General features: G+C 47.4%; 1 protein-coding gene across 2 annotated transcripts; it reads left to right on the top strand.

Annotated features, from left to right (window-relative positions):
* Window positions 1–249: 249 nt before the first annotated feature.
* Window positions 250–26,926, top strand: OLFML2B (olfactomedin like 2B). 2 transcript variants are annotated; one of them, XM_083743848.1, is made up of 8 exons: window positions 250–1,031; window positions 8,877–9,140; window positions 14,031–14,138; window positions 16,301–16,477; window positions 17,557–17,767; window positions 19,607–20,215; window positions 22,881–23,057; window positions 25,281–26,926. In XM_083743848.1, exons 1-8 carry the CDS (start codon window positions 882–884, stop codon window positions 25,880–25,882), a joined length of 2,298 nt encoding a protein of 765 aa, XP_083599974.1. In that variant the 5' UTR covers window positions 250–881; the 3' UTR covers window positions 25,883–26,926. The 2 variants fall into 2 exon arrangements, with proteins under 2 accessions (XP_083599974.1, XP_083599975.1); XM_083743849.1 differs by having other exon boundaries at window positions 665–1,031; window positions 19,610–20,215.
* Window positions 26,927–27,934: the final 1,008 nt, after the last annotated feature.

The raw sequence follows: 27,934 nt of genomic DNA, 5'->3' as shown, positions 1-27,934 counted from the left end.
AATGATCCTGTGACCAAACAAATCCAATTCCAAACCTGACCTCAGACACTTGCTGGACGTGGAAGTGCTACCATTGTCAAACGATTTGCTTTTAGTGGAAGGGAAGCTCGGGATTCCTTGGGATTCAATAATACATTGCCTACTTTTTATGCCCTTTACAAATAAATGGGTTGAGGTGTTTGTTTGTAGGCACAGGACCTCGGGGTGGGGCCAAGCTGGGTCTTTGCCCGGGGGCAGCCTAGCTTCGGGCCGGCTTGCTGCTTTGCTGGCGTGGCCTCCCCAAGCGGCGCCCGTCCGGCTGGAGGCTTCGTGGCTCCGGCTGCTGGGGAAGGGGCCGGAGCGGGACCTGGCGCCCCGGAGGTGTTCTGGCCCGGCCAAGTCCTTCGGCGCCCCCTCCTGCTTCCTCCATGCGAGGCGACCCCCCGCCCGCCCGCCTGGGGCTTGCGGGCCTGCAAGAAGTTTCAAGGCGAGGTTGGTCCGGCTTCGCGCCTTGGAGTCCCTTCGGACAAGAAGCGCGGCTCTCCCGTTTCAGACCCGCTTCGGGGGGAGCCTCGACGGGGCTGCGCGCATCTTAGGCACGAAATGCGGGGCCCCTCGAGACTCGCCTGACCCAGACTTGGGGGCTTGGGGCGGGCTTGGGGCGCCGTCCTCCTGGCGTCGGGGGGTCGGAAGACACAATAGCCGAAGAGGAGGCTCCTCCTCCGGCCCGCCCCCCCCGCCCCGCCTCGCCCCCAGACGGGCAGCGGAGCCGGAGTCAGGCGCGCTCTTCCCCGCAGCCGCCATCCCCGGCGCGGCCGGTGCAGCTCGGCTCGCAGCGAGACCCCGCCGCCGCCCATGCCCGGCCTCTCGCCCCCCGACGCCCGCTAGCCGCCGCGCCCTCCATGGCTCGGCCCGTGGCGCTGCTCTGCTGCTGCTCGGCGGCGGCGCTGCTGGCCGCCTGCTGGGGCTCCTCCGCCGCCAGCCCCGCCGCCACCCCCGCCGGCGCCCCGCTCCACGACGAGGCGGACAACCAGGAGAACATCCTCTCGCAGGTACGCGGGGCGGGAACCCCGCTGCCCGCCCCAGCTCCGGGGCAGGAGTCCTGCGCCGAGTCCGGGCAGCCCGGGGGCGAGGCAGACGCCCGTGCGCCGCCCCTCGCCCCGTTCCCGGCTCTGGATGCGGCTGCCGGGTCTGCTGGAGGCCATCCTGAAGGAGAGCGGAGTGCGTTAGACGGAGCCGGGGTCTGGCTGGGTAGGAAGAAGGTGCAGGAACGAGGAGGCGAGCGCCGGGCAGGGAGAGGGGCTTTGAGATGGGCAGCAGCGCCTATCTGGACGCGGGCCGAGCGGGGTGCCAGCCACAGGCACGGCCCGGGGGCGGGGGAGGCTTCCCAGTTTCCAGGCGTGGATTTGCTTAGAACTTCAGGAAGGTTATGTTTTCTCTGAAAAAGAGAGGCAAGTTCCACCGAATGCTTCCAAATCAATGTGTGCTGTGCTGTACGGAGAATTGGATAAAGATAAATTTAAAAATGAAATAAATGTGTGCAGTATTCAGGTGCTGGTTCCAAGGGCATGGGAATCATTATTTAGCACCCTGCAGACCTGCTGCAAGTTAGTTTAGTCTGCAAACCAGTTCAGATTAGAGCCATTATTTTTCCAAAGAAGGATGTATGTGGATTTTTCATTTGGGTGCCTGTCCCTTTGAGAAATAAATATGCTTCATATTTTTGAAGGCTGAACTGTGACTCAGTTGAGCTGAAGCTTTTGAGTCTCCAGCTCAATCAAAAACATCTTTACTTTGAACTCCGTGGAATTTGCTTCTGTGGGACTTATTCCAAAGAGAGCGTGCTTAAGATGGTGCAGTGATTCACAGCCTTAACATAAACAGGTTGTGTTAAAGAAACTCTCTTCAAAGGTATCTTTCCACTTCATCCCTTGATGGGATTTCTGCAGATGTGTGCGCCATGTTGAGCACTGCAGTGTTACACCCTATGGGCTGTGAATTTCCTTAATTTTCATCTGTACTAACGTCTTGGAACAGAAGCACAGTCTGATGTGGATCTCATCTGCTTCAGCTTGCTTCCTAGACTGCTTCCACACCCACCCACCCACCCAATGTTGTTGTCATCAAAATTCCAGTACTTCCCCGCCTTGTCTTTTTTACATTGGATGCAGTTTTCTCTTACTGTGGAAAAGCTGAAAATAGCCTACTATACATCTGCAGTCACAGATGGTATAAAAGTTCGTTAGCACTTATTTCTTCTTTTATTTTATCTTTTTTTGGCAGGTGGGTTGTTAACAGGTAGTTTTTTTAAAATACTGTTTTTATTAATACTGTTTTTATTTATTTTAATACTGTTATTTATTTAAATACTGTTTTTATTTATTTTCATGGTACAGAAGATAATTTTTGAGAAAATAATTGTTACAACAGTAAAAAACAAATAACTTGTCCTGAAAAAAATTACAGACTTGCCATGTGTTAAAGTTTCATTTGATTACTATAAGAGATCACGCCACATTTTCCCACGAGTGCTGGGTGGATTCCTGCCACAGTCTGAGCGATTTGTATTCAATAAACATTTGCCATATGTTATAAAAGGAGTATGGATTGTGTTTGCCCTTTGCCGCTCTCACCTGGCATGTTAGTTTCTCAGCCAGTGCTATTGACCATACTCTGTTATACCAAGAGCCAATGTTCAGCCCAACACTGGTTTTCCAACAGCTGGCTATCTCCATATGGGCAGCAGTCCATAGAAAGGTTAAGAGGTCATCGTTAGGATACTCGTGAGCAGACAGGATCCTAAGCCCAAGCAGTGCTAGTGCAGGGGACATTTCAATTGTTTTGTTCTGTATCAAGCTTTTTTCTTTGAAGACAGCATTCCAGAAGGGTTTGATGATGTCGTATCACCACCACATACGGAAATACATCTCCTCCAACTATTGGGATTAACTTCCTTAAATATTCAGGATAGCCTCAGCGGTGTATAATGCCACCTATGCAGAAGTTTTAATGAGGCTTCCCTTATTTTGGCAGAAATTGATTCCAGTGGTCTCCCGGACCACAAAGCCATCCCTTTTTCATTTGGTATTTGCACATCTATGTCCATTTTCCATGGCATTTTTGTGAACAATAGATTGCCATATTCTAGAATTATTTGAGCTTTATAAATTGAGGAAGCTGTGCCCTTAGAGAGTGGAGAGAGGTTAATGCTCTACTGCTGTTAGTTTCCTGTTTGCTTGAGTGGAAATGTCTGGGTTATACAGGAATCTTAACAGCTGGTTGAAGTGGTACCATGACCATTTAAGGTTTGGTATGGCAGCTATGAATTGTTCTTGTTTTTTTTGGGGGGTGTACTGTTTGCATAGAAATCTTTTAATTTATAAAGACCCACCTGTTCCAAACCATTCCAATCTAAACATTGCCCTGGATGAAAGCGAAGAGGGATAAGGGGAGATATTGGGGGAGCCAGTTTTTTAAACTTTGCTTTCCACACATTTACTGTGGTTCAGAGGAAAGCATTCACAATAGCATGTGTTTTAGTGAGTGCGGAGAGTAGAAAAGGATATGCTCTATATACAGGACCTGAAATTTCTATATCTACCTGTGGTTTACCTTTCTGCCCATGGATCAGTGACATCAAATATTTTAATTAGAAGGCATTGTAATGAGTTTGGAGATGTGGGATTCTGAGACCGCCATTTTTGACACTTCCATATATATTTCTGGAGCCTAGTCATGCTTCCCACCCCTTTTGTGAATAAACTTGTTTATTGAGCACTGCCAATTTTTTAATTGTTTGGGTGTAATCATCACTGGCAGCACTTGAAAGAGAAACAAAAATTTTGGCAGGATAGCCATCTTTACCGCAGTGATGCAGCCTGACCATGATGAACGTGGGTCTTCAAGACATTGTCATAACTGTAGGAATACTGGTGTGAAGTTTGCTTTCTTTAGAGCTGATAGAGATTTCTGATTTTGAATGATGGTCAGGCGAAGGAATGCCTATATACATTATTTCTTATTTGGATTCATTGAATCATAGAATTGGATGGGACCCTGAGGGTCATCTAGTCCAACCCCCTGCAATGCAGGAATTTCAGCAACAGCATCCATGACAGATGGCCATCCAACCTCTGCTTAAAAACCTCCAAGGAAGGGGAGTCCACCCTCCTCTCGTGGGAGTCTGTTCCACTGCCAAACATCTCTTACTCTTAGAAAGTTTTTTCCCCGAATGTTTAGTTGGAATCTCCATTGGTTCAAGACCTACCCTCCAGAGCAGGAGAAACAAGATTGTTCCCTTTTCCATGTGACAGCCCTTAGGATGTTTCCAGATGGCTATCATATTTCTTCTCACTCTCCTCTTTTCCAGGCTAATACCCAGCTCCTTCAACTGTTCCTTGTAAGGCTTAGTTTCGAGACCCTTGATCATCTTGGTTGCTCTCCTCTGCACAAGTTCTAGCTTGTCAACATCCTTCTTAAATTGTGGTGCCCAGAACTGGACACAGTATTCCAAGTGTGGTCTGACCAAGGCAGAATAGAGTGGTACTATTACTTCCCTTGATTTGGACACTAGACTTCTGTTGTTGCAGCCTAGAATAGTATTTGCCTTTTTTGCTGCTGCATCACACTGTTGACTTGTGTTAAGGTTATGGTCCACCAAGACCCCCAGATCCTTTTCGCATGTACTGCTAGTAAACCAGGCGTTCCCCATCCTATATTTGTGCATCTGGTTCTTCCTGCCTAAGTGCAGAACCAACCCTGTTGAAATACATTTTGTTCGCTTGCGCCCAGTTCTCCAATCTGTTAAGGTCATTTTCATTTCTGATTCTGTCTTTTGTAGCATTAGCTTTCCCTCCCAGTTTGGTGTCATTTACAAATTTGATGATCATCCCCCCAATTCCTTCATCCAAGTCATTTATAAAGACATTGAACAATAAGGGGCCCACGACAGAACCTTGCCACTTTTTTCCAGGATGGCAAGGAACCATTAATTCTTTGGGTTCAGTCAGTCAACCCAGCTACAAATCCACCTAACAGTTACCTTTTTCAACCCCCATTTTACCAGCTTCCTCGTGAGAATATCATAGGGGTAACTTTTTGCTTTTGCTATGATGTGTTACATTGAGTAGCCGGCATATTGGGTCACAGATGTGTCTCAGGGGTATGAATACAGCTTGGTCCATGGTGATGTAGAAAGAAATAAATGTGTTGAGCCTTGCAGTAAAGATTGCTGTAAAGATTTTAGCATCTTGAGTTAAAAGGCTTGCGTGGAAATGGATGTTGCCCCTTCCCAAAGCTCAGGCATCCATGATAACTAGGAACCAAGTATGGAGCTAGTGCAGTTCCTGCGAATTTTTTATGGTGCACATGCACAGGGAAGGAAATATCTGCCCCCGTGCCCCCAATGGGGAAAAGTAGTAGAGGGCAGGAAGGTAGGAACTGAGGGGGAGGCACCAGAAAAGATAGCACAGAAACATTCCACCAAGGACTGTGCACTGGCGTGGATGGGAAGTAGTGGAATACCTAATAAAATTGAAGACCCAGAAAAACTGGGTCAGAATGAACCATTAGCATCTGGAAGGACCCCTAGCAAGATAGGTAGGTTTCGGATTGTTGCCATGCAGCCCTTTCCTATGTACTCAAAAGTAAGTCCTGGTAGGACTTTCTCCTGAGCAGATATTTCCAGGATTGTGCTGCATGAGTAGTTGTATGTTTATTCCTATGGCTATGTGAGCCTGTGGCAACAGCGGCACTTTCAATCAGCTTTGTGTTGGTTTTCACCTGTGGCTAAAGTCAGCCAAAAGTGACAGCTGCTGCCATAGGTTCCAACAGTTGTAAAAATGAGCCATAAATTGGTATGAACAGGAGCTCTTTATGGCTTGACTGACTGTGCTTTTGGCTCTTTATTAGAAACAGAAACAATTATTTTTACTTAGATTAAAGTCTGCTTCTAAATTAATTTACTCTGTGGTTGAATGAACTCAGGTCATGGGTGTTACTGTAGTTTCCTTTTTACAAAAAAAGATTGCTTTATTTGCATCAGAGATGTGCCAAATGCAAGCCCAGCCAAATTTAATACAAAATGAATGTATTGCCAGAATAGTATAGCTGGATAACAAAGCAAGCAAATTGGGCCTATTTGATTGGATCAGCTTCCATTGTTAAAGGAGCAAAGAAGCTTACATTCTATGTTAAGCACAATGAAAAAAGGAAGCAAGTGACCTAAAGAGGCTAAATTTAGTTATGGATTGTTTTTAAAAAGGAGTGTTTTGAAATGATGGTGGCCTAATTACTAATTTTGAAACACACAAATCATGTTGATAGATGGGGAATCTTAGCCTGCTTTGTGTTACAGCACAGCGTAGCTTTCACATGCAGGAGTCCTCTTCCTGCCCTGCTGCTAGTGAGATAGAGGCAAACTCAGAAAGGTACTGCTTTCACATATAATGGATATGTATTTTTTATTTAATTGATTATTTAGAAGTGCATTAAGTTATTTCTAATAAGATTTGGTTTTAATTATTATTAGTGAATATCAATATACGTATCAAGGCTTTGAGATTAGACCACTGAAGAAGCCCAGAAAACTATCTTGGGAGTGGGCTACCTGAAAGCCCCAGTAAAAGGGCCCCATTGGGGGCAAACAGCGGTCTCTTGATTCCTTGGCCCGCCAGGGCGAAACAGGTGCAAAACACTGGCACCCTGTCTACAACCTTATTAATATCCATCTACAGCTTCACTACGGGACGCGGGTGGCGCTGTGGGTTAAACCACCGAGCCTAGGACTTGTTGATCAGAAGGTCGGCGGTTCGAATCCCCGCAATGACGGGGTGAGCTCCTGTTGCTTGGTCCCTGCTCCTGCCCACCTAGCAGTTTGAGAGCACGTCAAAGTGCAAGTAGATAAATAGGTACCGCTCTGGTGGGAAGGTAAACGGTGTTTCCGTGTGCTGCTCTGGTTTGCCAGAAGCGGCTTAGTCATGCTGGCCACATGACCTTGAAATTGTACACCGGCTCCCTCAGCCAATAAAGAGAGCTGAGCGCTGCAACCTCAGAGTCGGCCACGACTGGACCTAATGGTCAGGGGTCCCTTTACCTTTACAGCTTCACTAGCATCTCTCGGTATTGTGAAAAACACCGAACTTACTTTTGTTGGTAAGCACTTGGAAAATCCATTGAAATCAGACATTATAAGTTCATCTTAGGTTAGGTAGTTCGCAAGTCTCTGGCTTTGAATAAGGTTTTGTATTTTTCTCAGAAGATTGATAAAGAATGTATAATCACTTTGATAATTACTGTGTGTATATTAGTGTTGCATGAGTCGTCCTACTTCTATCAGCAGCACAGAGTGCATTTTTCTTGCTCAGTGGCACAATCTTTTTTATCCATCTCTGCTGACTAGCAATCTGGCTGGTGCTCGGCTTCAGATGTCATGCCGAATCATTGTTAAGGAAGCCTGCGTACGGCTGAGCGCAGGGGTGGCTATCATGTGATCTCCAAATGTCTTGGACTGCAGCTCCCATCAGCCTCACCCAGCACACCCAGGGGTCAGGGGTGACAGGAGTTGTAGTCCAGCAACGTCAGGGAAGGGTGGGGGGAACCACATCGACTATCCCCCTCCCTGGTTTAGTGTCTTGTCTGACCTGACAAACCATAGTTACAACCGCTGCTCTGCCTTCGGAGTGCACTCCACTGCGGGGCAGAGGAGATGGAGAATAAAAGCAGACAAGCAGGTCTGACCCGTGGTTGGCCTCTATTATGTGTGGAAGCTCAAATCATTCTCTAGCATGATGTCTGAACTGAGCCTGTGCCATCTGAATGCAAAGCAGCCAGGGGGTCTCATCACTGAATCTCTCCAAACATTGTTTTTGTGTGAATATGGCCAACACACACCCCATGCCTCACCAGGAGAAGCTTTACCATCTTTGTCAAATCAGATATACCCAATTTTGGTGATTGATTAGATTTAAGGGTGTATTTATTGTTTTGTCACTCCCTTTTATCTTAGTTGTCCTTTTTAAGAAATGCACCTTCAGTGGCAGACTTGGATTTGCTGCTGAGTAGTGTGTGAAGTAGCCCTCAGATGCGTCTCTCCAGACGGTTCTTCTGAATGAAGTTCTCCACCCCTGGGAAGTCTCAGCACATACTTGCACAGCAAGAAAAAACATGTGCTCCGGCTATTTTTATTCGTCAGTTTTGTGTCTGATCCCTAAAGGAAATTCTCTGGGTTGCATCTGCAGTTGTTGGACATTTGCTTGGCTGATGCAGCTGGTCTGCTCCAGAACTCAGGGGAGAGGTGCTGCTCTTCAGAATCGTCCTGCAGGAGAAGGTGGTCTTGCTGAGGGATTGACTCTGACTTTATTTCAAGCAGACCATGAGGGTTTCCTTTCTTTGGCTGCATTCCTTCTGGAGCATATCCAGTTCCCACTGGGACCATTCTCCTGCAAAAGCCAACCTGAGGTGCAAAGAGAACAGTTCTTGCATAACTCCTTCTCACTTCAGTAAGGCTCAAGGAAGAGAATGACTTGAGGGACTGTGCCTGTTAAATTTAAATGAGCTCATCCTGGAATGCATGGTTTGAGAACTACAGCCTTTTAATTTCCCAAAACCCAAGAGAGCGAGAGAGCGCAAAGTTCATCGGGGGAAGCTGACTAGTTTGGGGTTTGGGTGGTGGAAGAAAATTACTTTCCCAGATAATCAAGGAGCAGAAAATGGTGAGAGTCAGCAATATTTTAAACCAGCGACCTATTTCTTCAAGGTTTCAGAATGTCTGAGCCTCTCCCATACACTCCACAAGAACAAAAATAAAGCAAGGAGAATGGAGGGAGAGAAGGGGAGGGAAATTCTACTTTCAGAACGAACTGACCAGCTTGTTCTTTTTCCTCCTTTCCCTTTATTAGTTGTTAGGGGACTATGACAAGGTGAAGGCCGTGTCGGAAGGCAGAGACTGCCAGTGCAAGTGTGTGGTGAGGCCCTTGGGCAGAGGCGCTTGCCAGAGGATTAACGAAGGAGCTGCCAAACCAGAGGATTTTTACACGGTGGAAACGATCACTTCTGGACCGGAATGCAAATGTTCGTGTGTAGCCCCACCGTCCGCCCTGAACCCCTGCGAGGGAGACTTCAGGCTGAAGAAACTGCAAGAAGCAGACAGCAAAGACTTCAAGGTATTTCACACACACACACACACACACACACACACACACACACACTGCAACTGTGATTTCTCATTCCGAAGCAATAGGCAGCCTATTGATATTGTTTTTGAGGCAATAAATCTGTAGACTCGTGACTTTTTGAAAACAAACATGATACCTACAAATGTACCAGGTTTGAGGGGCAGGGGAGCAGACAGACAACCATAAAGTGCTAGTGTGTAAAACAGCAGTCCCTCAGAGCATTCGGCATGTTCTTAACAAACAGGGCTGAGAAGCCAATGGTGGTCTGGATATTGTTGGACTCCACTTCCCATCAGCACATGGCCAGGGGTCAGGGATGATGGGAGCTGCAGGCCAACAACATCAGAAGGAGCACAGGTTTCCCAGCCCTGCCTGAAAGCAGCTCCTTCCTCTGAAGACTTCTGGCCAGCAACTTGCCTCTTTGCTTCTAGATTTAGCTAGGTAGCTGTGTTGGTCTGACGCAGTCGAAATAAATTAAAAAAAATGGTCCAGTAGCACCTTAGAGACCAACTAAGTATGTTCTGAGTATAAGTTTTCATGTGCATGCACACTTGGTATCTGAAGAAGCTTAACCTGAGTCACCAGTGTGATGCAGCAGCAAAAAACCTGAATGCTATACTAGCCTGCATCCACAGAAGTCTAGTGTCCAGATCAAGGGAAGTAATAGTACCACTCGATTCTGCCTTGGTCAGACCACACTTGGAATACCGTGTCCAGTTTTGGGCACCACAGTTTAAGAAAGATGTTGACAAGCTGGAATGTGTGCAGAGAAGGGAGAACAAGATTATCAAGGGTCTGGAAACCAAGCCCTGATGAGGAACAATTGAGGGAGCTGGGGGTGTTTAGCCTGGAAAAGGAGACTGAGAGCAAATATGATAGCCACCTATTAATATCTTAAGGGCTGTCACATGGAAGATGGAGCAAGCTTGTTTTCTCCTGCTCTGGATGGTAGGACTCGAATCAGTGACTTCAAGTTACAAGAAAGGAGATTCCAACTAAACATTCAGAAAAATATTTCTAACAGTAAGAGCTGTTTGGCAGTGGAACAGATTCCCACGAGAGGTGGTGGACTCTCCTTCCTTGGAGGTTTCTAACCAGAGGCTGGATGGCCATCTGTCAGGGATGCTTTGGCTGGGATTCCTGCATTGCAGGGGGTTGGACTAGATGACCCTTGGGTACCTTCCAACTTTATGATTCTATGATCCACTCACTTGCAATTGGGTGACAGTTATGGGTAACATAAATGTGACAGATTTCAAATTGTGGAATACTCAGAAAGCACTTTATAAATTATGAGTAGTGTCAATGAATAACTGTCTTGCTTAGTTTTTGGTGAATGTCCATTTTGCTTTATGAACATTTCTGCTTTGCCAGCTGGGAAAAGTTTCAGCAAAACACAACTAATGATATTCCTGCTTTCCCTGTAGCAACTCATAGGGAATGCTGCTCATTTTACACTTATTCTTTGTGGATAGTGATCCTGCTGAGGGGCGTTGTGTACGTGGCAGTATGTGGTAGCTGTGGCAGATCTGTGATGAGCTGCAGGGGGTGAAGGAAGAGAAGAATGTTCCTGAAAAATCAGACTCATTCTCAGTATGCACTGCCCGTCCCAGCTGGAAATAAAACCTAATTTTGCAAAAACCCAGAACACAATTCTGGCTTTAGTTTTGCCAATTTGTGTCATTCCAGAGCTCTTGCTTTCAAATTAGTCTCCGTTTTGTGTGTGCATATCCCAACAGTTATAATTCTGAGAGTGCTGCCTGCTAAAGATGGCTCTGGTCTTGCAAGATCAGACCAACAGTCCTCTTTGCAATGGGAGCCAACCAGATGTCTTTGGAAAACTTGCAAGAGCAGCATGATGGCCGCGACAAGCCCATGGGGATTGTGTGTGTGTGTGTGTGTGTTACCGTACACATCTGGTGCTTGGAGACATAGAGAGAGCCTCTGGCCACAAGGGTTCCGCTTGGTTTCCTGCTTTCATTCCCGCAGTCTGCCTTCCATTCCCTTGGGGCCTGCATGCGCTGTCCTCCGAGTGGCTTCCCACACTCATTTGGGGTTGTCCTTGTGTGGAAAAAGGCACATACCAGGAAGCCGCCAGCTTCATGCGCTTGTTCTGGTAATTGTTGTCTTTCCTTATTTTCTGCTTTACAAGGCTTTTTTTTGGCAGCCCAAAATGTAACTGGAGACGGTTGTTTTAGGTTTGTTCTCACAACTCTGAAAGCCATGAAACTTGAGCCTCAGCTATCTCCTGCCTGGGCAAGTTCAAATGAACTGTAATCGGCTTGACTGTCTGACCAGCAACACTTCCTTTGTTCTCCAAGCAGCAAGGTGGCAGGGAGCTGGCCTTGCACATGAATGGACGACCTCAGCCTAATGAGGAATATTGCAAAGGCTTGGAAGCTGCCACAATTTGGACCAGGCTTTGCTTGGCGGCATCCCAATTCAGGCAGCTGGTGGGAAGTGACATGAAATACTCGAGGATGAGCTTTCTTTTACCTTTTGTATCTTGGTGGCACATAAAAGTTTCCTTGCTAGAGCAGACCCAAGCCCATCAGGCCCAGCATTCGGTTTGCGGCAGTGGCCACCCAGACGCCTCTGGAAGTTCAGAATCGGGACGCAGAGCAGGGGTGGCCTTCCCCTCTTCTTGGCCCTCAGCACCTGGTTTTCATGGTTTATGGCGCTGCCTTTGAGCACAAAGGCCCGATTCAGCTCTCATTCCAAATAGCCATGAATTCTCTCCATGAATGTGTTCAGTCCTTCTTTAAAAAAGGGCAAGCAATCTTCTGGAAGGGAATTCAGAAGTTAACTAACAAATTCTAGCTGGCTGAGTGCCTGATCATATGTTTTGGGAGCAGAGGGTCTGATGTTCAGTCCCTGAAATATTCAGTTAAAGCTATCTCTGGCCACAGTTTTGGAAAATAACTTTCCCTGAGTTTTTGGAACTGTTACTACCAGCTTGAGTAGAGCATTCTGGGACAGATGGACCAGTGGCTTGACTCCATAAGGCAGCTTCACATGTTCAGATTCATGTTAACCTATTGGCAGATGTGAGACGGGTGGTTGTATTGTGCCTGAGAGCATCATCCTCAAGCCTGCCTCCATCGCTCATGGCCCCCTTCTGTGAAGTTTCTAGGGAATTGCTGCCAGATTCCTTGTCATCCAGGAACAGTGTCATGTTCCACACGGCTAATTCATAAAGTTCCCTGAAGAGGGTTATGCAAACATGCTTGGCTCTAGAACTCAAGCTGGGAATGCTCAGAACTAGGGCATCCAGAACCTTCTTGTGCCAAGCATAATTTGAAGCCATTCATCATCTCACATTTGTTTAACAACTTCTTCCTTTTGGATTGGGCTTAGATTAAAAGATACCATTTACCCTAGTTTCGTTTTTTGAAAAACAACAACTGCTATTACAGGGTCAGTTCCAATTTAATATTTTCCACCAGAACAGTGAATTTCTTATAGTTGCACACATGTGGAAGAGGAATAAAAGTACCGATGGTGGCAATCTGGATACCGATAGAGAGAAAGTGAGAAATTTCAAAGAACACTTAACTGTAGCGTTAATTTTGGGGCAAAACTACCCATGGCCTTGTCTGGAATAAAATATTATTACATTGCAGAAGGTAGGAACAGACTATGAGGACAGGAGAAAACAGAAGCCAGGGAGCTGTAAATGGAGTAAATTCTCCTGAACAAAATTTGGTATCAAAATGTGTAAAGGGTTCCATCAAGAGTGTGCACTTTCTGCTTTACTGATTTAGCATAATTATAGATCACGCAGTTACTAAAGTAGTAGAGAAGTAGTAGAGAAAATTAATGAGAAGGAAATAAATTGGACCTAGAAACAAACAAGTATAAAACTAAGATATTGGGGAAGAATGAAAAACAAAATACCCTGGTGTAATGAATGATATTAAACAAGGGCAGATTGAGCAATTATAAGAATTTAAATTCCTGGGAAGCATTATTTCAACACAGGCCTCTGGACATTTTGAAAAAGCTATGAATTGATTTAAGTACAGAAACACAATCAAATAACATCAGCCACATAAAAGGCTAGATCAGAAATGTAAAGTAGCAAGGGTGTATATCTTTTAGTTTTAAAAATTACAGAATTATTTATGTAATTACAATTTGTATTTCTTTCAGCAAGATATAAGTGGAGACTATTGTTCTGCTGTTGTTGCTGCCAAATGCCCTTGAAGAGTGACTCTTAGGTGTGCGTTTTTGCTAAGCATTTGATACAGCTAGTCATGTGACAGAGAAACCCAAGTTCTGGGTTTGATCATGTTTTGAGGGTGAAGCTAAAATAGTGAACTTTCTGTCTTTCCCCCTCTCAGAATAAGATACCAGGCTCCTAAAAGGGCTCCTGACCTTGGCTGTTTTCCATTTAATTTAGAATGTAAGCTTCTTATGACCTGAACCTTGTCTTTTTTGCTTATGAAGCTCTGAAAAATGCCAAGTACACTGGTGACACTATATGTAGGCATGATGATTATGAAAAAACCTTTTTGCATATATTCTCGGGATACCACTATGTATGGCCATTAATATTTCCATTTCAGAACCAATAAGCTTTGGTCCTTTCCCAACCGAGACCCTATAGCGCAACACACATATACCCGCCAAATAATGCTGTTGAGGACTATGAAATAAATGGGATATTCTTTCTCTTGTGTCTTTCAGTGTACAAAACAGTCTTCATAACAGGCCTGCAGGGGAGGCTTGGCTGAGAGATAGTTAACTTGCCTATTGAGCTTCATGGCTGAGCTGTTCAAAGGGTTCATCCAAAGAGCACACAAATTGTGTTACTTTCAGGCAAGCAAATATGAGGGGAGACAGTGACATAACTGTTCCATGATTATGTGTTTTCAGCTGGCAGCTGTCATCGATCTACTAGAAGGCGCTTTCTATGGCTTAGACTTGCTCAAGCTGCACTCTGTCACAACGAAGCTGGTTGGCCGAGTGGAGAAACTGGAAGAGGTAAGATGGCTGCCCTAGACAACATTATGACAGCCCCAAGAAGCTGCTAAGTTGCAGATCAATATTCTACTGTGGGCAGCTTGATCCACAATACTGAGTCCCACAGCAATTTTGGGAACAGTCTGTTGTGAAATGAGATTTTGTAGGCACCCAGCATTTCCATCCCTTTCCTCCAGCCCTCTTGCTTGACATGCAGAAATAATGCAAGCCCATCACTATAAATTTTGCCTGTCTAACTTGTCTATGGAACGCTTTAGAGCAGGGCCGTCTTTAGCATTTGCAGCGCTGGAGTGCAAAAAGCTGCCCAGCGCTCCCAATTTTGGGGCGGCGGGAGGCCAAAGTTGTTGAGCTTTTTAAGGGGGCAGCTCAGAGTTGTTGAGCTTTTGGGGGCCTGCAACTCTCCCTTGCTGCTGCTGCGGGGGGAGGGGGAGAGCAATCCCTGCAGAGGCTTGGAAGGGAAGCTACGCCCCTTGTGGGAGGAGCGTGCATGTGCTGGGTGGGCCTCTTGACGGCCTGCCAATCCCAGGCGTGCAGGAGGGCAGAGCTGGCTGGCTGCCTCAGCACTTGCAGCAGAAAAGCTCCGACAGGCTGTCGGCCGGCCTGGCCCTTCAATCCCCGGACTCTCGGCCTGGCGCCCCTGAGAGCTGGGCACCCGGTTGCCCTGCGCCCCTAGCACCTATGGTTATGCCGGCCCTGCTTTAGAGGCAAAGGAGCTTGAGCCGGGAGAAATGGTGGCAATCCTACTTATCTACAACCAGTTGCATAAATATATGCCCTTGTGGGACGCAGGTGGCGCTGTGAGTAAAACCTCAGTGCCTAGGACTTGCCGATCGTATGGTCAGCGGTTTGAATCCCCACGGCGGGGTGAGCTCCCGTCGTTCGGTCCCAGCTCCTGCCAACCTAGCAGTTCGAAAGCTCGTCAAAGTGCAAATAGATAAATAGGTACCGCATTATAGCGGGAAGGTAAACAGCGTTTCCGTGTGCTGTGCTGGTGCCGGTTCACCAGAGCAGCTTCATCACGTTGGCCACGTGACCTGGAAGTGTCTCCGGACAGAGCTGGCTCCCGGCCTCTTAAGTGAGATGGACGCACAACCCTGAGTCGGACACGACTGGCCCGTACGGGCAGGGGTACCTTTACCTTTATGCCCTCTGTCTGCAGAAAAGGTGCCATTATTCCACTTTAACTCTTTAAAGGATCTTGGGGACTGCAGTTTGTTAAGAGTGCCCCTGTTCCCCGCACGGGCAGCTCTGGTTCAGGCTCTGGCTGTGGCGCGGGCGGCCCAGGCTTGGCAGCAGCGGAGCAGCTATCAGGCAATTGCCCTAGGAAAGCTCAACAACCTTTTGAGGCTAGGGCCTCCATTATCCTTGGTTTGATAACGTGGGAGCTAACAACATGCAGGAGAGCTTCTGTTTTCATCTGGGAAATGCTAGGTTGTGTGGGGTGGCACCAACTTGCACCAACTGGGGACAATTCAAGTTAATTATAAACACATCTTGAAATCTTTTCCATGCGCCCTCTTGGAAACAAGGGGTGGTCACTGTCGATGTGGGCCTGGCTGGGGGCGGGTGGCAGAAGAGTGGGGAGGCCCATTATTTTCAGCTGTCTCTCTGGGAGTTCGGTTACCTCTTATTGACCTAGAAAGACTCCCTTGTTCCTGTAATATCTGTGAGTTCCTGCCCCCCCCCCCTGCTCCACAGCTGCTTCTCATGGGCGTCCTCTGGGGGGCCTGGCCTGGGAGCCGTGGAGCCTACAAAGTATATTTTGCTATTGATCTACAGCAGTCATTGTTTAAGCACAAGGTATTAACTATTTCTGTTCGTTTCTGTCCTGCTCCATCCCAAAGATTCTGAGAAGCTTTCACACATATTCAGTGCATTTAATTGTATTTCAAAGGGTGGTGGATGGGGTTAAGGCCCTTCCTGGAGGGTATGTATGTGAGTGCAGTGTTTTGCTGTCTCTTCTTCCTCTGGCTGTTGACTGGTCTGGCTTTCAGGCCCGTTCAGGGCAATTGGCCAAGGAAGGCAGGGCTGGAATGGAGAGGAAGCTCCTGGCAGCAGCCATTGGTCCTCTAACACTTTTTAATCCCACAAACTGTAGGCTAATGTGTAGAACTCTGCTCTCTGTGCTAATGGCGTTCTTTCTTTCCCTGTGCTCATTCTAGGAATTGTCTAGCAATCTCACCAAGGAACACAAAGAGAAGAGACCAAATGCAGACAAAATTTGGCAGGAGATGGATCTTAAAGGCAAGACAAATTCTTCTGACAGCATCTCTAACAACCTTGCTGACATCCAGAGTTCACTGCAGAGGGATGCTGCCGCCGCCTACACTCTCACTGAGGTGATTTCAGATTTCTGCAAGCTCCTCCTTGAGGGCCAGGAACTTTGCATTTCCATTCCCCACCCCTCCCAAAAATAGTGAAACCAGGATTCTGTTAGATTCTGCCTGCTACCAGATTTAAGTTTAAAGCAGGGACAACAATCACTTTTCGTGACTCAAGTAGTCTTTAAAATATTGACTAAAAGACTGCCTGCTCCCACGAAAGGATAGCAGTTCATTTACTCTGTGTTTCTTGTTTGGTGGTTTTGATAGGTTAGGGTGGGGCAGCTGTGACCCTCCAGATGTTGTTGGATTGACAACACTCATAATCTCCAACCAGCATGGCCAGTGGTCAGGGACGATGGGAGTTGTGCTCCAACAACATCCCTTATCTCAAATGGTGAAGGTTATTGGTTAAACAATGGCCCTTTCAACTGTGTCCAAAAATACACAGGAACATTTATATTACTACATGCAGGCGCTATCTCTTTCACATTTCAGTATTTTAAAAACCTTATCCAAATGAATGTAGCCATATTTTCCTATCTGATGGAGATGTTTGATAAACTTGTATCTTTTACATAAATGGATAGATATGTTTCATTATGAAGTCTGTTGACAGGATTGATTGACTGAGGTGGGAAACTTAGCGTAACTGAGGAGATGTTCTTCCCCATAACTCATGCCAGCTGTGATCTTCATTGCAGTAGAGTTCAAGTATCAAGTAGAGTTCAGCATCAAGTAGAGTTTCTGAGAAGTATTCAAAAGCAGTCCCATATACAGCACATTGCAGTTCTTGTCCCTGGGTGTTACTAGGGCATGAATGACCACTGTCCAGGCTACCTTTGTCCAGGAGGTGATCATGGTTAGCACATCAGTCTAAGCTGGTGGAAAGTGCTTTGTGCCACTGATGCCATTTGAGCATCCAGAATTATGTCCCAAACTAACAACATCTCTGGACTGCAAACCTGTTCCTTTAACAGAGGATGCAGTCCATCCAAGACAGAACTCCACCTCCTTGGTCAGATGCATAATTACTGACAAACACTCCCTCTTTGTCCTCTGGCCACACTTTAATATGTTGTTTTGTTTCTCAAAAGGAAAAATACGAAGAGGTTTTCCTGCATGATGAAATGGCTTCTCAGCAAATCAGTTCTGCAGAGTCTTTGCGCTATGCGCCCCCAGCTCCAAAGTCAACTTTGCCAAGAAAACTCCATGTGAGGAGCCGGACTCCAGCCCAGCCCACCATCATCCGAGGAGTCACTTATTATAAGGCCAAAGATCCTGAGACAGAAAAAGACCTCGATGACCGTGAGTTGGAAGGTTGCAGAATGGCACTTTCAGAATTCTGGATCTCAGGGAAATGCTGGCAGGCAGCTTGCGACACTTGCCGTCACTTTAATTCTGTTTACAGTGCTTTGAATAATATATGGGGGGGGGGGGATAGCAGGTGAAATTTCAATCTCTTGGTAGGATGGTTTTTTTAAAAGGACCAATGGGGAAATGGGAGCAGAGGCATGGGGATGTGAGCCTGAAACCATGGGAAATTCAAAATGGTTGGAAAACTTGAATCTTGGAAACAGAAGCAGTTACTCCAAACTGAAGGTATGTAGAAAGGCCGCAGCTGTGGCCTTTTAAGGCCAGGAAGGAGAATTTCACGACGACTCCCTCCCCACATGGCACATGGGATCTTCTTTCTCTTGCTGTGGCACAGAGAACGTTATATGTGGTGTGTACGTGTTTTCAGGACAGCTTTTATTTTTATGATTGAGTGAAATTTGATCAGAAACAGGACATAGGGTTTAGGAATCAGCGAGGCGTTTTATCTCCTGTGGCTCATTACTCATTGAGCAGGTGAGGAGGCGCTTGTTGCCATGGATCCGCTTGCAGTCGAGGGCACCTGGGGCTCTTTTGCTCTGCAAGTCACTTTCTGCAGGGCACCTGTCCTCTGCCACAAGGAGATGTTCCTGTCTCCAAGCAGGAGAGGTGGATGAAGTAGATGGCCTCTGAAATTCCTTCCAAATATCATTTTGGTAATATTTCAAAAAACAGCAACAGGGATGTAGGCTTCTACGTTCCTATCAGTCGCTGGGTGGGAGGTTGTGCATGTAAGAAAGTTCTATGTATGTCCTGCTTCACCAGCTAGCGCTTCATGGGCCCAGGAAACAAAGGGGGGTCTTGCCAGTCAGCTGTTCAGGAGGAGGAACAGGGCACCTGCATTCTGGTTCAGTTGCTCTTCCTTTCCTTCCCACATCAAACTGCTGATCTCCTGATTCCATTTTCTTTTACAGTGTGCAGTCCATTGGACTGGGGTCAGAATCAGCAGAGTCATTTTGGACATTTAATATTAGCATGGAACCTGATTCTCAGCTTTTAAGCTCCTAAGAACTGAGTCGCACATTTCTTTCTTTTGAGGTTAACATTTAAGATGTTTTAAAGATGAGGCAATTGTAAGAGAATGTGGGCCTGCTGAGAGAAACAAGGGAATTGCCTCCTGTTGTTCATCTAAGGATACCCAGTTAGGCCAGAATTCACCGTGTGTTCCTGGTACTGAGCCAGTTCCCCCCAGCATGGTAAACCGTAGCTAGAAGTTAATCACGACTGTGTCTTTCTGAGCTGTTTGTCTCCTCCCTGCTAGTGCACAGAGGAACATGTGGGCCTGTTTTATATTGAGTCAGCCCAGTAGTTCATTTAGTTTAGCATTGTCCACTCTACACTGACTGGCAGAGGTTCTTCAGGGTTTCAGAGATGAAATCTTTTCCAGCCGCACCTGGAGGTGCCAGAGAGTCAACCTGAGGCCTTCTGCATGCGAAGCAGTTGCTCTGCTATTGAGCTACAACCATCCCAAACAAACCAGGACCCCTGACTTACTGGCATGTCCAAATCAATGATTGTGGTTTGTTTCTCCCTCTACAAACCACAGTCTGTAAGTCAGGAACAAACTCTCCTGGCTGTGGGTGGTGGTTTTTTTTTGTCACAAAGCAAACCGAAATCCCTGGCTTAGATGTAGCATTAAGCCCGTGGCTGTAGTGTGTAGGATAGCAGGGAGGAGGCAAACAGGCCAGAAAGGGGCAATCATTTTAAACCATTTCCATCCACACCGTGTTCAGGAGGGAAGGGTGAACCCCACTTCTTGTTCTGTGTCTCCAGCAGAGGATGAGCATTTCAGTGGTGAGAGCCCAATTGATATGCTGATTGAAGACCAGCTATTGCAACACAGCTACCTGCCAAATATTCCCATGAAGAAGCAGCTGTCTGTGGAAAAGCCACTTATTCACCAAAGCATCAGGCTTATCAAGCAGCATGCTGCAAGCATCACATCTGCTGGAAAAGAAGCATCTGCAACAATCAAGCTACCCCTGTCCTCTGCCATCATGCCTCCCTCTGTTGAGCCAACACCAGTGTCTACCTCATCGGATCTCCCTACAGCCGGCAGCCATTTTGCAATGACTTTGGAGCCCACAGCAGCCACTGGAGTCTCCTCAGTGACTGGCTTGGTGGATGAAGGCGCCACATGGCCAACGAAAACAGCAGTTCAAACTGCCACACAGGCTTCCACGGTTGCGGCAACCCAGAATGCTTTTGCCACAAAGCCCCCCATGGCCAAAACAGCCACAACAAATTTCCACACACAGGCAGCAGCCCAGCCGACTTCAGCTGCCACAACCAAAGCGGTGCCCCCTGCAGCCCCTGCCAGGCCCAGCCTCACCGTCACACCCACACAGGGCCTGGACGAGGAAGATATCCGAAACAGCATTGGTAAGCTTGTGTCCTCCTTCCTTCACATTGATATTGCTTTAATCCAGACTTGAGACCAGGGTGTTGGTAGAGCTCTGTTTCTCACCCATCATGCATTTGACAGACTGAGAGTAAACGGGGCCTGTAATATTGTTCCCTCCAAAACAAAACTTGGCTGGTCAAGCTTGGAAGAGAAATGGAGCCACCTCAACATTAGGTAAGCAAGCTCCACATATTTAGGGGATTTCCTAAGAATGCAGAAGCATTTTCTTTTGTAAATTTAGAAGAAGAACAAAAATGGTCTAAAAAGGACCTGTGGGTTTTCAGGACCTGCCAAATGTTGACAACAGTTAAGCTATGGAATACTGAAGATGACAGTTGAAGAGAACTGGGGTGGGATTGATCTGATTAAGTCTCTGATGGTGCCCTTTAGGTGGAGATTAGGTTCGGGGAGATGTTTTCAAGGAAAGAAGTGCAAGCCCTCTTTCCAGATACTGATGCACCAGAAAGATGTGTATGGAAACACCAGACTTGTCTACCTAGCCTGGAGTAATATTGAGTAAAACAATTGGACTCTAAGTGGAAATAAAAGAACTAGTATTAGGTGAGGCAATATAGCACTGTAGCTTAGTGGCTGAGCATATCCCTAGCATCTCCCATCGGATCAGTTTGTGGATGCTGGGAAAGATGACGCACTTCTGCCAGCCAAGGTAGACAAGGCTAGTCTAGATGGACAAATAGTCTGACCTGATGTAAGGCAGCTTCTGAAGCTTCTTAAGAGTTTTGCAACAGTCGTCTAAACTGCCTGTGCCTGATGCTTATTAGAACTACAGACTTCGGGCACAGAAAAGCAGAAAAGCACAACACTCACACCCGCTGCTCAGCCACATGGAATCAGGTGCCACAGAAGCAGCTCTCGCATGCCTGTGACAGCAGAAAGGCTACGCTTATAAAGACACAGCGATGGGTGGCAGGAGATGGTTGGTAAAACAAACTGATGTAGGGCAATGGCAGGCCAGGTTCCTTTTTGTTTTCCAAAAGGAGCTTGTGCAACTGAAGTGAAATATAGCAAATTCTGTTAGGAAAGCAAGCAAATCACTTAAATCTGAAGCTAAAGTGGCATTGCTTTTCTGCAGATTGATGGATTCCCCCCCCCCTTCTCTCTCTCTGTGTGTATGTGCACACGTGGATATGTGAGTGAGAGAGAGAGCACACCAAACACTACGTTATATGAGGAAAACTAAATTCCGTGAATTGACCAGAAGCAGAATAAGGAACAGAAATTGCAAAATGATAGAATGCATGTATTTCTGTTGATTCCTTTGCCATTGATCTGCAGGGGACTCCTAGAATTTGACTCACTCTGAGGAGAATTATCTGGTGCCTTGCCTTGCTGTTTTAAAGGCTCTGGACCAGGGTCTGTTATCTGCTTTGCAGACAATGTTAAGTTCTTGAGTTTTGTGGGCTGCATTGGTTACTGGCAAGCTATGAGCCTGTCCAGAAAGATTTTTGTATACGGCACACCCTCTGTGCCAACCCTTCCACGTTTATTAATATTATTGATTTATTCATCCATGTATTCCACAACATTTATATACTGCTTGAGTAATCCTGTCTTGAAGTAACCAGGGCATGGGCTGCTGTGGCCAGGCCCTCCGATCAGAGCTGCCATATCAGTTGCAGTTGGTAAAAGGCACTCCTAGCCACAGAAGCTACCTAGGCCTCCAGTGACAAGCTGGGATCCAGAAGCAACCCCAGATTGTGAACCTGCTTGTGTAACCCCCTTCAGAGTAGGCAATTGAGCAGTTTCTCTGCCATAGGAACTACTCACCCACACTGCCTCCATCTTGCCAGGATTCAGGCTGAGCCTGAATTCAGATGTTATAGAGAAATAGAGCTGAGTGTCAGCATACTGAGGGCACTTGGCCCACAAACTCCTACTGCCTGCTCCCTGCAGCTCCAAAGAAATACAGGCAGTTCCCCATTTGCATGGGGGTTGCGCTCCACATCATCACACACCTCAGTGGGGCGCACATAAGCCCACCCCTGTTCCGGGGCCAGAAAAGGCGCATGCGTCAGCGGCCACACATGCCTTGAATGCGCACAAAATGGGAGTTGCCTGTATAAAATAGCAGATAAGCTGCTGCCCTGCAGTACCCCATAGCATGCCCACCAGGGAGCCGAAAAGCTCCTTCCCGGTGCTACTCTCTAGATTTTGTCCCATAGGTAGGGCCAGAACCACTGTAACACAGTGCCTCCAATAACTGATCAATAAGGTATTAATAACTGGATAATAAGGTATGTAATAAGTAGATGAATAGCTTGCTTTGTTGCTGCTGGCTCTGTCTTCCAGCTGTTAATCACTTTAATTCCCTGGCCAATTCCCATACCTGTGTGTGCCATGTTAAAGGGAAAGGTGATTGCGGGGGGGGGGGGGTGTCAAGTGGGGAGAGAAGCACTTGCCTCTCCTTCTCCACTGCAAATCTAGCTCCTCTTTCCACCAGCTCAACAGCTTCCCAGAAGTAGCAAGCTATGCTCACCCTCACCTGTCCACTTGTAAGGTTGAGGCAAAGGTTGCTGAGATAATTGGTGTATTTGAAACACTATGAATGCTTCAAATGTGCTACATACACAATGCAAGGTATTGTTGTCATTGTTGTTATTTGCTTCTCTGTTTTATTAACAGGCCAGTGCAAGGACACCTTGTCTACTGTCTCTGGGCCCATGACCCAGAACACGTATGGGCGGAATGAAGGGGCTTGGATGAAGGACCCCCTTGCCAAGGACGAGCGAATCTATGTCACCAACTATTACTATGGCAACACCCTGGTCGAGTTTCGGAACCTGGACAGCTTCAAGCAAGGTCTGCCTCTTGCTGTGTGATAAGATGACTGAGAGAGAAAGAGAGGCTGAGTGTTAGTGGTGGATCCTGGATGGATTCAGAGCAAAGCCAAGGCACAATGTTGAATTGCCCCAGAGTAGGGCCATTATGGGACGCGGGTGGCGCTGTAGGTTAAACCACAGAGCCTAGGACTTGCCGATCAGAATGTTGGCGGTTCAAATCCCCACGACGGGGTGAGCTCCCGTTGCTCGGTCCCAGCTCCTGCCAACCTAGCAGTTCGAAAGCACGTCAAAATGCAAGTAGATAAATAGGTACCGCTCTGGCGGGAAGGTAAACAGCATTTCCATGCGCTGCTCTGGTTCGCCAGAAGCGGTTTAGTCATGCTGACCACATGACCCGGAAGCTGTACGCCAGCTCCCTTGGCCAGTAAAGCAAGATGAGCGCCGCAATCCCAGAGTCGGCCATGACTGGACCTAATGGTCCAGGGTCCCTTTACCTTTTCCTTTAGGGCCATTAAGGAGTCTGGTGGGATGGAGATGGGTAGCATTGATTCAGCAGTTTGAGGCTAGAATGGGTATAGAAGCATGAAGTCTTTGAAGCTAGTGAACTGCAGATCAGAAAATTAAGGGGACCCAAAATAGTCTATCCAGCACAGGTTGTTCCCACTTATGCTCAGAAAAAACGCTCCTTCATCCGTTTGGTGTGATACAAAATACCACTGGACACTACAGCTGAAACAAATACTTGAAATCTTCCAAACTTGAAATTTTGAACATGGACCTTTACCTCAGATTTTGAACACTTTAGATGTATTGGCATAACCTGATTTTTATTTTATTTTTGCAGGGTCAAATATGAAATCTCATAAGATATTCTTAATACTGGCTAAAACACCACCACTTGTCAAATAATGAAATCAAATAACTTAGATCAGCCATGTAATCTCAGGCCTCATGGGGGGGATGTGGGGTGCACCCCCAAGGGGTGCAGTGCATGGAGGGAGCCTCCTGCGGCCGGCCTTGCAAGGCACACCCAGAGCACACGCACCGCAGCCCCTCCATCCCCTGGGACAGAGCTGGTGCAGCCAGGCGCCTCTCTTCGCCCCGGGTCAAGCCTGACCAAGGGACGGCACTGCGGCTGGGCTTGCACACATTGCTGCCCACTCCCCCCTCTCTACCCCTAGGTCAGGCTTGACCTGGGTATGGAGTTGCAGCTGGTGGGGTTGGGTGTGCGAGGAAGCTGCCTGTCCCTGCAGCTCATTCGTGCGCTGGAGCCAGGCTCCAATGAAGGAGCCTGTTGTGGGGTGCCTGGTTGCACCCCCTTCAAAAAATTGTGCCTGGGGCCACGGCCAATTCACGCTACGGCACTGACTGAGGTACCTCAATATGTCAAATATTAGAATACAGTGGTGCCCCGCAAGATGAATGCCTCGCAAGACGGAAAACCCGCTAGACGAAAGGGTTTTCCGTTTTGGAGGTGCTTCACAAAACAAATTTCCTATGGGCTTGCTTTGCAAGACGAAAATGTCTTGCGAGTTCCTGCGGGTTTTTCCCCCTTCCCCCCCTTTTTCCCAAGCCGCTAAGCCGCTTATCAGCTGATCCGCTAAGCCGCTTAACAGCTGATCCGCTAAGCCGCTTAACAGCTGATCCGCTAAGCCGCTTAACAGCTGATCCACTAAGCCGCTAATAGCGCTAATCCGCTAAGCCGCTAATGGGCTTGCTTTGCAAGACGAAAAAACCGCAAGACGAAGAGACTCGTGGAACGGATTCTTTTTGTCTTGCGAGGCACCACTGTATAATATCCACAGTGGCAGGTTGCCAGCTTTGCCTGACTTGAGGGGTTGTGGTTGAGGAGGTGTTGCCTGCCAGAGTCCCAAGAGCCACATTGAGAAGCAGTTGAACTCCCACTGCAGGCCTGAGGTTCCCCACCACTGTCTTACACTGACCGGCCGGTACCGCACTGCATGGACCAATAGCCCGATTGGGTATAAAGCAGTTTCCTGCACTCCTTTTTGAGCCTTCATAGGAAACAGGTGAACCAATGAAATTAAAATCAAGGGTGGTAAGAGCTGTTTGGCAGTGGGAGGTGGTGGACTCTCCTTCCTTGGAGGTTTTTAAGCAGAGGTTGGATGGCCATCTGTCAGGGATGCTTTCGTTGAGATTCCTTCATTTCAGGGGGTTAAACTAGATGACCCTTTCCCTTCCAACCCTACAGTTCTCTCTTTCTGTGATCTCTGCCCCTTAGGTCGATGGAGTAACTCATACAAGCTGCCATACAGTTGGATGGGGACCGGCCATGCAGTCTTCAATGGCTCTCTCTACTATAACCGGGCCTTCACTCGCAACCTCATCAAGTACGACTTGAAGCAGCGTTATGTGGCTGCCTGGGCCATGTTGGAAGATGTGGCCTATGACGAGGAGACCCCTTGGCGGTGGCGGGGCCACTCGGATGTGGATTTTGCAGTGGATGAGAATGGCCTGTGGATCATTTACCCAGCCATTAATTACGAAGGCTTTAGCCAGGAAGTGATTGTCCTCAGCAAACTTAACGCCAATGATCTGAGCACTCGCAAGGAGACCACCTGGCGGACAGGCCTGCGCAAAAACTTCTATGGCAACTCCTTTGTCATCTGCGGTGTCCTCTACGCCATTGACAGCTACAACAAGAAGAATGCTAACATCTCTTATGCATTTGACACGCACACCAACACCCAGATCATCCCCCGCCTGCTCTTTGAGAACGAGTACTCTTACACCACCCAGATAGACTACAACCCCAAGGACCGGCTCCTCTATGCTTGGGACAATGGCCACCAGGTCACGTACAAAGTCATCTTTGCTTACTGAGGACACAGTGAGATCATGTTTAAAGGCCACTAGCACCTTTTTTTTAATAAATATTTTTTTATTGTACAAATCAGAGTAAATAAGGTTTTTTGAAAAAAACTTTTTTCTTTTTTTTTTAAAAAAGAGTGGATTGTAGATCAGTCCACATCCTAAGCCAACCCTTTTATTTTGGACATAATCCTGCTTTTGTTTTTATACTGAATGTGCTGCCTCCTATGAAACAATGGAAAATATTGTTCATCAGCACCCGCTAAGTGCAGACTCTCAAATAATGAATAATAAGGCAAAGGGATGCTTTTCTGACAGAAGACTCACACTTTGGATAAGAACAGGGCCCCCGCCCCCATTTTTTATAATAAAACATCAATGTTAAAAACTCAGTAAAACCAGAGTCCTGCTCACATTTCCTTCTGTCATTGTATTTGTCTAGTCGCATTGTATACTCTGGGCCATAGACCCTGTAACTCTTGTCGCTCCTGCCCCAGTTGCTGTCTTTTGAACCCTGGGCTGGGAAAGATGTTGCTAGATTCTAACTCCCCTCATCCCTGGCCACTTGCCATCTGTGGTGGAGCTGATGGGAGTTGGGAGTTCAACAAGATATGGAGGGCCCAGGTTCTTCCCCTGCTTTACCCAGAGGAGTCTGTATGGGACAATTCAGGCTGAATTCCTAAACATACTTGCTAGGAAATGAGCCCCATTGAACATAGCAGAACTCCCCCCTGAGCTAACCTGCACAGAGCAGACTTGCAAGAAAACAATTTGACTCCTGTGCTGGAGAAAACTTGGAAGGAGACGAGTGCAGGCCATCCCTTCGTTGTTTGCTCCTTGTACTGGGTTGAACTCTTTCCAAACAGGCTTTATTCAGCTGCTAGATCTGTTAGACAACTATCCCCTTATCCCATGGTAGCTTATAGAGCGGGACTTTGTCAAAAAGCTTTTTGAAACTCCAGATGTATACTGCCTACTGGATCCCTTCTTTGTATGTATGTGTGTGTGTGTTGACATTTTAAGAACTAATAAATAAAATAAATTGCTGAAGCAAGACTTATCTTTTCAGAAGCCATGTTGATTTTTCAGCAAACCATTTTCTGCTCAGTTTCTAATAATGCTGGCATTCTACCAATTAGGCTGACATGTCTGTAAATTGTGAGATCTTCTTTGCTATATATATCAGCTTGCCCTCAACGCTTGCATTGGCATTGCAGGCTGGCCAGTGTTTCCTTTCACCAGGACCTGGTGGGAGCCAGGGTTGCCAGGGCTTTCCCTGCTGGCAGGTGAGCTTCAGCAAGGAGCCAAGGATGAGCACTTGGAATGGGGAGGGGGTTGGGTCAGCTGTGCTGCTGCTGCTCCCTCCACGTCTGGCACGCTCTACTCTCCTGGCCTGGCTTTGGCTCCAGGATGTCCTAGGCAGCGCACATGACAGTCAGCAGCGTGCAGGGTAAGGGAGCAGGCCTCAGGAACGGCAGCCAGGTCCAAAGCGACACCCCTGGAGCCTGTAGGCTGTGCTTCACTCCCTTCCACCCGCCAGCACCCGCTTCCCGCCTTGTCCCCGTACAAGCCGCCTGACTGACTGTGGGGGAAGGAGGGAGCACCTCTGTGGGGCAGAAGAGGAGGAGGACCAGCCCCTCTGGAGACCAAGAAGCCTCAGAGGCAGCGGAGGCCGCCTCAGGCCGCCTGGAGTTCTAGAGCAAATCTGGTGTGCATGCAGGGCTGGAACAGCAAGGCTGTCCTGTGCCAGCGTGCTGCAGCTCCTGCGTGCTTCTGCCTGGCACCACTCCTTCAGCTGCTGAGAGGTAGGTAGTGAGAAAGAGACTTATGGGGTGCCCTCAGCCCATCTCTGGGTGCAGCAAGACCAGCTTGCCAGTCGTGATTTGGGGCCAAAGGTGTGGGAGAGGGAGCATGGCGACTCCTGGCACTGCTTCCACCCAGGACTGTAGCTGCTGCATCAATCCCGACAGTTAAGCTCAGGGAACCTGCTGCCACGGATCAGACCCACCCCAAACCAACTGAGGTTTGGTCCCTATTGTTGTTAGTGGGTGAGTGCAGAGGAGA

The sequence above is a fragment of the Podarcis gaigeae genome, assembly GCF_964106915.1.
Source record: "Podarcis gaigeae genome assembly, chromosome: 6".
NCBI lineage: Eukaryota > Metazoa > Chordata > Lepidosauria > Squamata > Lacertidae > Podarcis > Podarcis gaigeae.
The sequence above is the reverse complement of the archived record's forward strand: the minus strand, read 5'-3'. Positions and strand labels throughout refer to the sequence as shown.

Excerpts from the sequence above, each read along its gene's own strand:
- OLFML2B (XM_083743848.1), top strand. The coding sequence starts at position 882 with ATGGCTCGGCCCGTGGCGCTGCTCTGCTGCTGCTCGGCGGCGGCGCTG. Across the intron at positions 1,032-8,876 it reads AGGAGAACATCCTCTCGCAG|TTGTTAGGGGACTATGACAA; the intron begins GTACGCGGGGCG and ends TCCCTTTATTAG. Across the intron at positions 9,141-14,030 it reads CAGACAGCAAAGACTTCAAG|CTGGCAGCTGTCATCGATCT; the intron begins GTATTTCACACA and ends ATGTGTTTTCAG.